This window comes from Lepisosteus oculatus, chromosome 2, assembly GCF_040954835.1.
Source record: "Lepisosteus oculatus isolate fLepOcu1 chromosome 2, fLepOcu1.hap2, whole genome shotgun sequence".
NCBI lineage: Eukaryota > Metazoa > Chordata > Actinopteri > Semionotiformes > Lepisosteidae > Lepisosteus > Lepisosteus oculatus.
In genome coordinates, this window is record NC_090697.1 from 2,548,177 (window position 1) to 2,564,342 (window position 16,166).

Sequence of the window (16,166 nt, forward strand, 5' to 3'; positions counted from 1 at the left end):
GCAGGGTTACTAGTTCAGGATGTGACGCTGTAGCCTAGAGGCTGATAAATATCAGTTTTCTAAAGAAAACATAATGGGGTGGAAAATGTGATTAAAGAAGTAACATAAATAATAATGATGTTTTTGGCAGAAAAAGTATTTTGAAACTTATAAAGGACCCCTGACTACTAGATAGCAAACTGAAAAGCTGAAAATTGGGTATGCTTGTGTGGTCACAATGAAATATTTATGTGTTAATCAACAAGGAGGACAATGTTAAATTGGTTGAAGAGTTGCTATGATATCACAGTGTAATAAAACCAATGAGAGGTCTAGAAATCTGCAAAAACGTGTTTAAATGTTAACCAAAACAAATTCTGGAATTATTGCAAGAATGGCTATAAAGTTTTTGAACAAATATGATCATGAAAATACAGTGCCTTGCAGAAGTATTCACTTTTACCTTTTTTTCATCCTTTGCTTTAAAACTTGCATAAAATGAATTAAGACCTGTTTTTCACCTTAGATATATTGTCCGGATTGGGTGGTTTCTATCAATGTCACATGCTGGGTGTTTGATTCATGCATTTATGACGTCAAGCGCAGCCTAATTCTCTTCTTGGGAAGTTGCAATATGTTCAGATCTTTGCAACTAGACTTATCTAAATCTCAGACTTGTGGTGACTGTGTTTTCTCTATCACTGCTCAGACCTCGGTTTTACGTCTCATCCGAAGGACAGCACCTGTTTACAGTATAGTGTCCCCGTCACTATACTGGGGTATTAGGACCCACGTGGACCGCAGGGTGAGCACCCCCTGCTGGCCTCACTAACATCTCTTCCAGCAGTAACCTTAGATTTTCCCAGGAGGTCTCCCATCCCATGAAAGTCAAGACACTGCAGACACTCTATGTTATAGAGGTTTAGACCAGGCACACCTGCTTAGCTTCAGTGGGTTGCCAGTTGTGAGTTGCAGGGTGATATGGCAGGTTTGCAAGGGTAACATAACCTTTTTGGACACTACTATACAGTGTCCTCCATTTATACTCCCAAAGAAACTAGAATATCAGATAAAATAACTGCTTACAATTATTCTTTGTAGCATAGCACGAAGAAAAGTTATATTAGTCATAAACAATTGACACCTTATTTGATTTTTGTATTATTAATAGTCCAGAACACATAAGGCTCAGATTTATTCACAGGCTGTAGTACAGTATATGCCATACGTTTTAGATTTCTAAACAAGACGTTATCTAAGATGTAACTCAAATAACTACTTACTCCTAATAACTAATAACTAATAACTCAAATAACTAATAACTCCTATCCTGGAGTCCTTGCACTGGCTTCCGGTCAAATTCCGCGTAGACTTTAAAATCCTCATGCTCACCTACAAGGCTTTACATGGCTTGGCACCTCAATACCTGTCTGAACTTTTATCGCCCTACTCCCCACCTCGCAACCTCCGCTCTTCAAATTCTGCCCTCCTTACTGTCCCCCAAGCCCGTCTACATTGTATGGGCGACAGGGCCTTCTCCTGCTATGCCCCCAAGCTCTGGAACTCCTTGCCCAAGGATATTAGAGAGTCACCTTCTCTAAACTCCTTCAAATCCAGACTCAAAACCCTCCTTTTCAGAAAAGCCTTTACTTAACTGCTTCCATTCTTCACCCCTCTGCTCTTCTTAATACCATCTTCCACGGTCTCCTCTATTGTTATTGGTGTATTGTTGTAATTATAATTGTGTCCTGTCTTGTGAAATTTTCTTATTTATTGTTGTAGTCTTCTTATTTATTGTTATTGTCATCCTGTAAAGCGCTTTGAGAAGCCACCTTTAAAGGCGCTATATAAAATAAAGTTTATTATTATTATTATTATTATTATTATTATTACTTTATATAATTATTTGTGGTCCTTTTTCATCTGAGATATGAATAATTATGAAGGATACTGTATCTGGATATATATATGTATTATGTTATAGAGGTTTAGATTAAGCTTCTCTCCTGCAGTGTCTTGACTTTCAGAAACATTATGCATTTGATTTAACTGTACTCATTTGATTTTTTTAGATGTATTGCAGTCTTGTCATAGCAACAATTACATGTTTATGAATCTTTATATGTTCTATTTACATTTAACATATAATATGTGCTATGTATATTCAGTAACAATTAGCAATTCATTTATCCACTTGTAGGAAAGCTGTATTTAGACAAATACGGTTGAAGGTAAAGGATTATCAGGGGTCTGCAGAATCGTTAGTCTGCATAATCATTATAATCATTATGATACTTTATTTGCCATGAAGAAATTAACTTTAAATTATACAGACAATATAAGCCTCTCACTAATTGTTTTGAACATGCTGTATGTTTTTAAATTGGTTCTTGTTTTGGTTCATGATCCCCTATCATAGCAAATCTGTTTGATTGCTGACTAGCTTAGAGTCATCCTTTAGTTTAAGTGTCCTGTAAGGCTCCGTTTGAATAAGAAATCAATATTATCACAAAGAAAAGTTTAAGTTAACCCTCAAGCAACTCACAATTCACAGGTTTATATGTATGTAGTTAAGCCATATTTAAGCTGTTCTATAAAAAGAATATTGACATCAATAATGTTTGAAGCTTGTGAACAGTTTTAGTGAACTCTTCATTATATATTTTGAATCTACATTGTCTGTTGTGTTTTTTTAGCTGACTTGCACATGATGTTTTTCTAATCACTATTATTTAAGATGAGGTTGGGACACTTATTTTTTCAGATGAAAAACACTTTATTGATGCATGTGTGTGCCCTATTTAGGTTTATAAATTAACATTTTGAAAAATTGTGAATGCAGCAAGAACTGTTAGCTTATGATGAGGCTGCATTAGTTTTGCTTCTATTTCTTTAGTAAAAATAGCAGACGAACAGACTGCCCTTTGTTTAAGACTGTCAAAGGGCTTGTTTTTATTTTTTGTGACGTCACATTTTACTCAGGCTAAGCCAGTGCAATGTGAGAAAACTGAGCAGAAACTAATGGTCTTTGCATTTGTTGCCAATTTAACATTGATGACTTGTTTGAGAGAGGACTTGGACTGCATGTTTGCATTACCTTGATTAAATGTGTAAATAAACATTTATATAAAAAATAAACTTTCATCATATTTCCACAATAGATTTATTACCCCCACTATAATTATGAAAATTACAATTTCTTACCAGGATACCCGTGTTTAATAGAAGCTGGCCTTTTCTTAAACAAAGCAGTTTATATCTACCAAATCATTATTTCTTGAGATGCAATGTTGTATGAAGTAGAAAAAAAACACAATAAGGGATCGGTGTATATGCAATAATAAATTAACCCCTAGTTCACATACCACAATTAAGGGGATAAATTGAACCTAATGGTTGAATAATTGAGTAACAGGTAAACAATAACCAAGACAGTGCTGTCTGTCTAAATACTGGCCATAACTTAGTGAATTTTCTGACTTCCTATGACCGCTTGTCCTGCGAAGATCTTCCTCCTTAAGAGCAACCCAGAAAGCCATCCAGAAGGTCATGAAGAGCCTCTCTCATTGAGGCTAGTGGTGTTGATCTTGCCTCCGCCATCAGAAAAAGACTAAACAAGAATGGTTCTCGTGGGAGGACAGCCAGGGCGAAGCCACGGCTCTTTAAAGAGAACATGATCTTCTGTCTCAGGTTATCCCAAGAGGCCCTGGACGATCCACAGGAGTTAGAAGTCGAACTTTCTGGCCACTGTGAGACATGTTGCAGAACGTTTAAAAAATAATCCAAATAAATATCCTTTGCTGTCTCTTTAACAGGAGCATAAAGATACCAGATACCAAAACTTAAAGAAGCCAGCTCTCAGGATGTTTTTGTTTCTCCAGGTGACAGTACTTTAAGAATATGGGACCTGAAAACAGGAGGGTCAAGACTGGTGATCCCCGCCCATCAGGCTGAGATACTGAGCTGTGACTGGTGCAAATATGACCAGGTAACACAGAGGTTTATGTACTTACACTATATTGAACCTACATCTTTTAATTATAGGTCTCAGTATTACACTGCTGTAATGCTTGGACGTCTAAGAAAATAAAACTGAGCATGTGTGACATACAAGTAGAATCTTTTATTAATCTTAATGATATAAAAAATAAAAGTTTTGCAAAAAAGTAAGCACAGGGCAGCACAGTGGATAGCTTCAGGGTGCTGGGTTCTTTTCTGGCTGTGTCTGTGGACAGTTTGCATGTTCTCCCGGTTTTCTCCCTACACGTCCTCCTACAGCCCAAAGATATGTCCCTGTGCCGGCCAAGCTTGTCCCTGGTTTACAGTCGTCCTCTCAGTGTTTCATGAAAATGGACAGATGGGTGACAAGGTTTCTATAAACTGCTGAATTTAAGAAACTCTGTATCTGTCCTTTGGTTTCCAGATTATTAGTCTTTATGAAGACATCGCTTGGCTAAGCGCTGCAGTTCTCTTTCCCTAGTAATGACAGAAAATGACAAGGAAATAGAAAGTCATTAAGGCCGTTTCAATGCTTAGTCATTTGTTTTTTTTAATAAGCGAAAATCACTCATGCAGCTGAAAATTAAAAGGCAATTCAAAAAAATCTCAATCTACTGTAGAAAATCCCATTTCCCCAATACGGCATTTATTTCACCAAAAAAACAACAGACAACAAATCATTTTGAACCTAGAATTTAATTTGTGGATTTCAGATATGCTTTTGCTATAATATCCACTGATATTTTTGTTCTGCATTTAAAAATAGGTGAAAGTGAAAATTTGGGTAGAAGGCTATTATGTTTGATCACGGATCGTTTTCTGGTTACTTTTCTGTTTGTGTCCCACGAAAGATCTCAACTTGGAACTGTCGGTCCCTTTGACTCCCTTTTTTGCATGCTGGCCCCATAGCAAGAAAACCTGTCACTAAAGTTCCTCAGTTATAACCTGAACAGAGATGATTGCTTTTGCGTTTCAGAACCTGATTGTCACCGGCGCAGTTGACTGCAGTCTGCGGGTCTGGGACTTGCGTAATGCGCGACAGCCACTGTCTGAGCTGACAGGTCATACTTATGCTGTAAGAAGAGTGAAGGTGGGTAACACTCTGTTTTGTTTCTTTACGGAGATGTGGCATGTTTTTAAAAACACACATCTGTGCTTTAAGGTGCTTATACACCAGGAACATTGGTTCAGTTTAAAACGTTGCGTTTGAGTTAAAATTCTGCACACTATGGCTATTTCAAGATGTAAGTTGTCCACTTGCTCAATGATGCAGTTCAGTTACAATGTATATCTGGTACGCATTGTATAAATGCTCCAATTTTCAGATGTTAAAAGATACTTTAAATGATACTTCTCCAGATATACCTGCTATTACTTATGGCAGGTGTCTTACTTCATACGTTAGACATCACTGCTCACTTTATCAATCCAACAGAACAAGTTGCACGCTGGTTGTTATTTAAGAAATAAAAATGTTACCCAAGCTCAAAACAGGAAATAAAACCTCCAATATATTGACTTACATTTAAATTATGCTTGACCAAAGCTTTTAGCTGGTGACAGTTTAGCAGGCAATCTTTAATTGTATGTTTCTTTGTGTGTTGCACTTCAGTATATTTTCAGCATGTTTTTACCTGCTGACAGATATGGACTTTTAAAAGGATTGGTTTAGTTCAGCTAAGCAAAAAGAGAACAGTAGCTTGTTGGCTGAAATGCCAACCAATTATACAGACTGAAGAAACAAATATCACCACATTTTTTAAAATAACCTGTACTGTATAAAAAATGTTATTTCCCAAAACAAACATTACTTTCATTTTATTTAAAACACAAAAACTGAATACGAGACTGCAACCTGTTTTATCTCAAGATCTGTTACCTTACATGTCTATACATTGCTTTGTTAGTTTTTAATTGTTTATTTTTGTTATTTTTGTGTTAGACTTTATCTAAATCACTTATCAAATGCATAAAGATATTTAAAATATGTACAAATATGTATGTAATATAAGTACCCCCCGTTCTCTGATTTTATGATTTCTGAAATTAATGTGAAGAAATAAGCTTTTAATGTCTGTGTGACAAGAAATTTTCTCTACTTTCAGTTCTCCCCATTTCAACTCACCATGCTGGCATCCTGTTCATATGACTTCACTGTGAGGTAACTTCTGTCCTCAAAAATAGTGTAATCAGATAGACTGTTTCTTTCTGTGGCACTGTTAAACACTGAGTCTTATTGTGTGAAACTCATTCATTGCCAGTGTGGTCAGAAGAAAATATTAAAACATTATTAAATATCTTAAGACAAGACAATATCTTAACTAAATTAAATATCTCAAGACAAGTCCTGTCTTTTGTGGAATAATGTACATTGATTTAATGATATGTTTTAAATTTGAGATGGAAATTATTCTTCAACCTTCGGCAGACCACAGTGAACAGATTGGGGATTTGACTTGTGAAGGTGTTACGGAAAAACTTTGTAGTTATAAACTGATTTTGGTGTAAAAATGACTAAGGAGAATACTGCTATTGCGTTTTCACAAAGAAATGTCTGCCATTTATCAAATTAACTGACTCGTAAAAATTCCACTTTCCTTTCATACCAGACCTTTTCTGAAACTCCTTCATATCTGTGAAGTTATTGGTCCTTGTATTCTCGTTAACATTCTGAAAAAACTTAAAGGTCATGCTCAACCGTATAAAGAAACCTGGCATACTGGAATGTCCTCAGACATTCAGGTTAAAGAGTAAATGTCTTTAGTCATATGTTTGCAACTGGGGTTAACAAACCAAAAAAGACATTGTCTACACAGAAAATATATTTGCATCCTTTTCAGAAGGTGCAGTATAGCTTCAGCCATGCCAGATGTTATAAATAAGGGTCTTTTAAGGTTTGGGGTGGCACAGTGGTGCAGAGGTTGGCATTGCTGCCTTACAACCCTGTGGCCCCAGGTTCAGTCCCGGGGGGCTCCCCGCGTTCGCCTGAGTTTCCTCTGGGGGCTCTGGTTTCCTCCCACAGCGCAGTTGGTACTGTAGGTTAATTGTGGTCTGAGAATATGCACCCTGGTATGAGTGTGAGTGTGTCTGTGTGTGCCCTGCACCCTGTCCAGGGTGTATCGTGCCTTGCACCCGTTGCTTGCTGGGATAGGCTCAGGTCCTCGCGCGTCCCTGACTTGGAAGAAGCGTTTAGAAAATGGACGAGTGGAAGATTTCTTCTCAGACTGTAAAACTATTACTCTTGTTGTCCGTGAAGATGTATTCACTTATTTAAGGAACAAGTAAAGGTTTATTCCATGCTGTAAAGCAAGGTTCGGGGTCACCCGCAGATGGCTCCATAGGCGAAACGTTGTGTTTCTTTTCTTCTCTTTTCAGCATGGAATAAACCTCTACGTGTTCCTTTGCAGCCTGCACATGCTGACGCAGCTCTCTGCTTGAACTACTTCACTTATTTAAGCCTTGCCATTTCTGCCCCTGATTAGTTCTCCTGAGGTCATGACAAGTAATGAACACAAAGTGAAGATATTTTAACAACTAGCATTGCACATCATGGGGTGGAGCCTGACAGGCACACACTTGCTAACCTTGTCATTTTGCTAACCAGGATTCTGAACAGGAGCAAGATGAACCAATGCATCTTGTTCTATTCAACATCAAATAGAATAAGAGACATTGGCACCACTGTACAAAGAAGATGTAATTCTTAATTTACTTTTTGATGTTCGTTTCAATGGCTATTTCCTCATTCTTAATTCAATGTTTTGATTTATTTGTGTGGCTGTTTCCTTTCCCTGGTAATGATGGATGCTAGCAACCAAACACGCAAGATGGACTGCATGGCGCCTTCTTATATGTTTTCTTTCTTAAGGTCTTATGTCATCACCAAGGCAAAAGGGAAACCACAAATCACAGAACTGGAAAGCAGTCGGGCTGGTGGATATTGTACTCACGCCAGATTATTTTATTGATCATGGCTATGGCTTTTCCTTGGACACTTGAAAAGATTACTGAAGGAGCTCTTTCATTAGAACATGATTCATTGTTCTCTGTGGAGAGATTATTCAAACTCTTTTTTTAATTTTTTCCCTTCTTTTTTTTTCCAAGTGGCTCAGGACCAGCCTAATTGCTTTCTTTAATTTAATCCCCATTATAGTGTCAGGACCTGTGAGCTCAAACAAAATGCTGAAAAACCTTTCAAAGGTAAAATGCTTCACTCTGTAGGCTTTTATATTCCTTAAAGGAAAGTATGGAGTGAATAGAGCTGTGACAGAAATGGTGATAGAAATAAGTCATGAGAGGAGGCTGAATGGTTTTGTTATTTCAGCATTAAAAATAATGCTGAAATTGTGTTTAGTCTCAGTGAACTAGATGTGTTGTATTAATATGAAAATTAGTTTGTTCATTCTGGAAAAAAATCCTTTTTTGGGGGTTGAAAAGCATACTGAGATGGAATTCAAAAGCAAGCATGAGTAAGCAAAAATTCCAAGCATAATTGCTCTGTGTTACCTCAGGCTGCATGGCCTAGTAACATTTATGATATTTATGACTTTCACATGCTGTTGTTTGACACAGCTTTCTTATAATAATAATAATATATAATAAACTTTATTTTATATGGCTTCTCAAAACGTTTTACAGAATGACAACAACAATAAATAAAAAGAATACACAAGATAAAACAAAATTACAGTATAATACATAATAACAATATACAGAGGAGACCGTGGATGGTGGTACTAAGAAAAGCAGAGGGGTGAAGAATGGAACCAGTTAAGTAAAGGCTTTTCTAAAGAAGAAGGTTTTGAGTCTGGATTTGAGTTTAGAGAAGATGACTCTGATATCCTTGGGCAGAGAGTTCCAGAGCTTGGGGGCATAACAGGAGAAGGCCCTGTCACCCATACAATGTAGATGGGCTTGGAGGACAGTTAGGTGGGGAGTGGGACGATAATAGTTCAGACAGGTACTGAGGTGCCAAGCCATGCAGAGAGACGGAATTTGACAGGAAGCCAGTGCAAGGACTCCAGGATAGGAGTAATGTGATCACTTGCACTAGACCTGGTCAGGATTCTGGCTGCTGAATTTTAGACATACTGTAGTTTGTGATATTATGGGCATTTTAATGTGATATTATGGGCATTCTCTTTAATCTGAACTGCTCAGTGTCTTAATCTGTGGTGTAAAAGATTCCATCATAGATACCTGGGAGGGCACAGCATCACTGCCTGTCTCGCATCGAGCCTGTAGGCATGAAGCTGAGCCACAAGCTGCTCACAAGTAACAGGAGCTGTGCCGCTCAGCTCATGAAAGATTAAAATACAATGAGCAAACAACATTGTTTTTAGTCACCCTTTGATTGATTTGTTCGTTCTTCATTTGGAGATATTATTTATACACTTATTTTCTTTTTTATGCATACATTTTGTTTTTATTTGTGGTACATAAGCACATGATGTTTAAACATGTATGTACTGTAAAAAAAGAAACAGCTGAAGTCTAGGTCAAATTTAATGTTGGGTGCATGTTAAGTGCTGGTGAAGAGACTGTAATATGAAAATGATGATGGTTTGATTGTTCAGACTGCCATAATGGGTGGGAAATATTTTGCTGCATTTGTAGCAATGTTACAATTTTTCTTACTCTCCTGTTGCTCATACACTGGCGTGTTTAAAATCAAGATGCTGTGTGAATTTATATTTAAATGCTCCATATGTTAACACATTGTTATTTTAGTAGCGTGTAACAAAAAAAAAATAAACACACATCTATAATATTTAGGCTGAAAGCCTTTTAATAAACTGTTCACGCTTTCTGTCCAAATGACTGATGAAATAGCCTAACTATACCAGCCTTTGGATAAGTATGCCATTGACTTTTATGCCTGTAGCAAGCTGTTTTGTATTTTTAGTTTATTTTGAGAGATCTTCATTCAACATGTTGTGAACAGGCAATATATTTTTAAAAAGCACCTGTTGGGGCCCTGCTTTGAAACTCCATCGGTGCATCATTTAACCGTGTTAAGCTTTCATGTTTACTTAAGATTACCGGTCAGTCTCCTGTGTTAGCAGCAATAAAGGGAATGGGTAGTAATGTAGGTTGCTATGGTGCTGTTAAATAGCCACTGCCTTGTTAATTTACAGTAGGAAGGCAGAGTGAAGCAAGTGAGGAAGGTAAATGAAACGTGTTAGCTCATATTATTTACTGCCTAATTAGAAGAGGATATTGCTTCACTTCATTTTCCCTACAAACTGTTCCTTCAGCGATTGTTGCATTTTTTCCCTTTGTACAAAGTTCAATAGATCATTATATTTTCATGTCCTCTGGAAATATTGTTAATTTTACTCACCTCTGACTCAATCAACTATCTGATTCAACCTGCAATTTAAAGCAAGTTGTAGGTTGTAGGTTTTAATAACTGCACCCCTCAGTATCTTGAAATAACATTGTATTTATAATAGAAGATTTAGGTGGTGTCTCTAAACACAAGTCTAGTCATTTTGGATGCTGTACTGTATGTATAGTAACATTTCGGCATCCAATACCAATCAAATGTTTCATCATGTCACATAATGTTTAATCGAATGTTTTTTTATAGTTTCTACTGTAATCAAAATCTGTGAGCAATTTGCTCAGAAAAAGTTCTTCTCTAGCTGTTCCTTCCCAGTGAAGACAGAAATCTGAAAGGAACGTAGTGCAGACCGATAAACAAAAGACTAATGTGAATCTTTTAAAGGGAAGGATTTGGTTATTGAGCTACTGTGCATGTAGCAATAAAGGTTCATTCAATACGCATGCTAAATGCTAAATCAGATGCACACATCTTATGCCTCCTTTTATTTTTATATTAAAATCTTTTTTAAACTGATATAAATTAAATCTCATCATGTAGATGTATTATCTATTAACAATATTACTATATTTTTTATTTACAATATATAATAATGTGGTATTTTCTTTTGATATTTATTGTTTATATCGACTGATTTCTTAAAATGATAAGACTCTGCATCTGAAGGCCTCCTACTGCAACCATAAATAACGCACTTTAGCTGTATAAACATGTTGGTATTAATGCATTCCTAATGCATTGATATCAACTGGGGTATTTTCAGGGAAGCGATTTAATTACATTTGCAAAGTGGATCAGTTTGTTCCTGTGGGCTTTGGCTGTGTCAGATCTTTTCGTGGGTGTCTTTGAAAAGAAAAACGGCCTTTCAATTAGGGGAATTGCTTTTTCTTGGTTTGCATCCACAGGTTCTGGGACTTTTCCAAGACAGAGTCTCTTCTGGAGACGGTGGAACATCACACTGAGTTTGTATGCGGGCTAGATTTCAACTTGCACATCCCCAATCAGGTATTGATCTAAGTTTGACTTTACAAAAAATGTCAACTCAGTTTGACTTGTGTCTCTTGAAGTGATGGATTTCTGCCTTGTGCGTCTGGTATTGGAAGGTAGTAGCTTAGTAATGCACTTTATTATACTTTCAATATCAGTAATAACACTTTGATATAAATAATGGTTCCCATATAAAATAAGAACAAAAGAAAATATGAACTACCTAAACCAGTAGTAGAAATAAGTCAGGGTTTCAGTTTCAACAACATGCTCAGGTAACTTTGTATAAAACCATGATTCCTGTTCTCAGTCTTAAAGGTGTTTTGCTGCAGTTTAAACTTACTTCCTCCAGTCTGAGATTCCCTGTTGATTCAGAGGAAGTCCGTAGAGGAGTCTGAATAGTTGAATGGGGTCCCCTTGTACTCTTCTCTGTCCAAGATTGGAAGGTTTAGGTCTTTTAGCTTTTCAGTGTAGGACATTCTTTTAAGCCCATAAATGCACCTGGGCCAACTGCAGGACATCAGTATCTTTTTGTGTAATGTGGAGACCAAGATTGTACACAAAAGTCTAATAAGGGTCTTACAAGAGCATTGTATCTTTTATTGCTTTTGAAGATATAAATATGTCAACATATACACTCAAGACTTTTTCACAGGTAGCTTCTTCAAGCTCAGTGTTTTTGCACATCATATATTTAGATGTATATTCTACCTGTCTGCACTGTAATGTAACACTTAATTTTTTCATATTAAATGTAGAAACTTACCTGTCATCTGTAAGCTGTTTGCCTGGTGTTGGATTTTGTCAAAGTCTTTTTACAGTGCTAATTCCTCTCTTTTAGAATCATGCGTGAACTCGATTCTTTTATTCACAATAACAGAATATAAATTGTAATATAAACCATTGATAAAAATGAGTAAGAGCAGTGTTCCTAATACAGATCCTTGTAGTGCATCACTAATTCTATCACCTCAGTTTTAGTATTCACCCCCTCATGTCTCTATTAATAATTTAGCTTTTGCTTTAAACCGCTTTCAGATGCAATGATAAATACCTGTTAATCAGACAGATGCAAATAATGTTTAATTAGAATAATTAGAATGAGTATTTTGAGTAACCCTAGATTCAAAGTTGCAGCTACATTATAAGAAGTGTGTGAAGTCAACTCTCCACAATTGATGCAAATTGAATACATGAGCAAGAGGTAATGGACTTTGGATTTTATATGTCTGGAAATCAGTCCTTGGCTCCATGAATGTACATTTAAGATTTTCTGCTATCCAACAATGAAAAATTAAGAATCCACGATCCATATGTTATGGTGTTGAGGAACCAAACCCAACATGCAGGTTGTTTGGAATTAGGGAGAGCAGCACCAGCACAAGAGGCAGGCTTCTTATCATCTGATTTATAGTTAGCAACAAACAGGACCAGGATGGTTTGAATCAAGCAATAAAAGCAACATTATTAAGGTGAAATAGGAAAAAAATGAAAAGGTCAAAATCCGCCCTCTGCCAGCTGCATAACTCCTCAACCTTCAGTATCTCCCCTGGCTTTTGAAGTTCCATCAGCAAATCTGCTGTTCAGAGTGTGCTGCTGTAATAAAATATTGACACAATTAGTCTGTGAATTTCACCTCCCATTCAAAACATCAGAATCTTTTCATTTTGTAAGGAATGCTGCATAAACGCATTGTTATTTACGTAGCGTGTAACAAAAATAATTAAACACACATCAGTAATTGTAATATTATAAACACATTACCATTAGGAACACTTAGGTCTGATTTGTCCTAAAGAAAAAAAAAATATTTTAGGCATACAGTCTAAAATTTCCCATTGGCCCTTACCAATAATGGCCTCCTAATAATCCCCATCTATGAACTGGCTTCATTACTCTGCTCTCCTCCCCACTGAGAGCTGGTGTGTGGTGAGCGTTCTGGTGCACTATAGCTGCCGTCGCATCATTCAGGTGGGGCTGCACACTGGTGGTGGTGGAGGGGAGTCCCCATTACCTGTAAAGCGCTTTGAGTGGAGTGTCCAGAAAAGCGCTATATAAGTGTAAGCAATTATTAATTATTATTAGTATTATTATTACAACAGTATTTCTGTTTATGGAAAATGACAAAGACACATTTTAGCTAAGAGGCTTTGAGTCATTCATTTGCAGTTTAACAGCTGTCTATAATAAACACTTATCATCAGTGTGATCTTATGAACTAAGAGGTCACTCACAATATCTTGCAAAAAACAAAAACCCGTACTGAGAATTTAGTTTTGTGATGGTTATTTTTTTTCCCTGTACTAATTTGATATGAACAGCACCCAAGTAAAACAAATATAACAATGCTGTTCTGAGAGATGAAAACACAATAATTTTTTGTATTTGAAGGCTGGTTTTCTCACAAAACAATAAATGGGCAATATATGTCATTTCAATGATTTCCATCAAGTCTCTGGTGTCTCATGAAAGGATCCACAGGCCTGAGGAAATAGTCTGTGGTGATGAATTGAAGACAGCAACTGCAGCTAAGTGAATTAAATCAGTTGACGTCTCAGTGCAGTAGCTATAATGAATTAATGGAGTGAGTGGTGTGGTATTGCGAAATTTACTGCAGAGTTGAACAGCAATACTCTGCTTATCCACCTTGGTGTTAAATATTCTCTCAAGCTTTTCTGCCTTCCAGTCCAGTTAAATGTGGTATTCTATACATAACAAAATGTTAAATCTTAAGTGTTTAAAATTAGCAATGGAAAAGATGTTCAAAAGAAGCTCTACAGAAAGATATACTGATTATACTGTATGGTACTGTTTCAGACTGCAGTGATGGATGTGGGATTTGTCAGTTAGAGAGACAGTTAAATTAAAGGTTAAAGTAAGGTGCACACACAAGTTTTCCTGGCAGGCGATAATGAATTAATAATAAATAATGAATTATTCCACTGATTTGGAAATCTCAAACATAGCCAAGTGGCTTCATTGTTCCTTGCACAGTGTAGTTGCATAGTAAATGAACATCAAACAACTTAGAGGACACAAACAAACATTTAAATTAGTTTATTATAGAACCATGAAATATCCACCCCACCCTCGATAAACAAGTCCCGGTACCAAACAGCTCTACTCAGGTGGACAAAACTGCTGTCTAAACAGATGCTAAATCAAGGGGACCTTTCTGTCTATACTGTTTCATATAAATGCATAAAAGTAGAAGAAATAAGCTTATTTGCCTGGTAGATATCTGAAGATGGAAAGACATATTGCCAAAAATAAAAGAAAACAACTTCTAAAGGCAGATTGATTCTTTTTAGAGAATGGATTAATTAGATTTGTTTAGGAGATTCGTTCATGTTGATCATTTGATTCACCAGCTCACTTGAATGAAACAGCATCACTAAATCGAACCCAAGCCAGCAGCCATATCACCCTGCAACTCACAACTGGCAACCCACTGAAGCTCAGCAGGTGTGAGCCTGGTCAGTACCTGGATGGGAGACCTTCTGGGAAAAACTAAGGTTGCTGCTGGAAGAGGTGTTAGTGGGGCCAGCAGGGGGCGCTCACCCTGTGGTCCATGTGGGTCCTAATGCCCCCAGTATATTGACGGGGACACTATACTGTAAACAGGCGTTGTCCTTCGGATGAGAAGTAAAACCGAGGTCCTGACTCCCTGTGGTCATTAAAAATCCCAGGGCGTTTCTAGAAAAGAGTAGGGGTGTAACCCGGGCGTCCTGGCCAAATTTCCCATTGGCCCTTACCCTTACCTAATAATCCCCCTCTATGAATTGACTACATTACTCTGCTCTCCACTCCTGAGTGGAGTGTCCAGAAAAGCGCTATATAAGTGTAAGCAATTAATTATTATAAGTCAGGGAAAAACACTGAATCGATTCTGTCATTGACTTGTTAACATTAACTGAAAGGAGTTTGATTCTCTGAATGACATAGCACCACTAAATATCATAATTTATTAATAATAATAATTAATTGCTTACACTTACATAGCGCTTTTTTGGACACTCCACTCACAGCGCTTTACAGGTAATGGGGATCCCCTCCACCCCCTCCAGTGTCCAGCCCCGCCTGGATGATGCGACGGTAGCCATAGTGCGCCAGAACGCTCACCACACAGCTATCAGTGGGGAGGAGAGCAGAGTGATGAAGACAATTCATATTAATAACCGAAACAAGCTTTAGTTATTGCTGAAGACAAATGGAAATAAGGTATAATGTGAAATTGATATTCTTCATAGTTTTCCTTCTTCCACGTGGAAAGATATGCAAGTCGAGAAACGTGATTTTATTTTTGTGAAAATCCTAGAGGAACTATCATATAGAGATAGTTTAGTTGAGAGCTTAGCCTGTTTGATGCATACAGTAGTAATTTGCAGGGTAAAGCAATATTTTAATAAGGAATATACCTTCAAAGTACACTTCTTTAGTTATATTGAATTATCACAAACACGTTATAGAAATACATTAGGTAATAAAGCAACAGTATGACATCGGATTTTGATTTTTCTATAAGCAATGATCACATTAAATTATTAATTTAAGAATGTATAGAAAATAAAACTAACATGGCAATTTGTATTTCTGAGTATGCTAAATTAATCACCTAAATCTTTAACATTCTAATTGTAATGGAAGATGACTAAAACAACACATTTTGTTATTTACCTTATATGGGATGTGTTTACATTCATAGCTAATGACAATGTGTAGATTATTGAAATTTTAAAATGAAACACAGGCAAAATGATTTACACCTCTTGTAGTAGATGTTTGAAATTAATGTTTTTACAGGATCATATAATTCTGTAAGTTTTGCAGGGTCAAAACTGATAGAGCAGGCTGA

At 36.7% G+C, this 16,166-nt stretch overlaps 1 protein-coding gene across 1 annotated transcript in view; it reads left to right on the forward strand.

Annotated features, from left to right (window-relative positions):
- The window catches only part of pex7 (peroxisomal biogenesis factor 7), a 29,675-nt gene that overhangs the window by 8,892 nt on the left and 4,617 nt on the right, over window positions 1–16,166 (forward strand). The window contains exons 6-9 of the mRNA XM_069195847.1: window positions 3,861–3,967; window positions 4,955–5,068; window positions 6,084–6,139; window positions 11,230–11,329. Of these exons, the coding sequence (XP_069051948.1) occupies window positions 3,861–3,967; window positions 4,955–5,068; window positions 6,084–6,139; window positions 11,230–11,329 (377 nt within the window). The remainder of the gene's footprint in view (window positions 1–3,860; window positions 3,968–4,954; window positions 5,069–6,083; window positions 6,140–11,229; window positions 11,330–16,166) is intronic.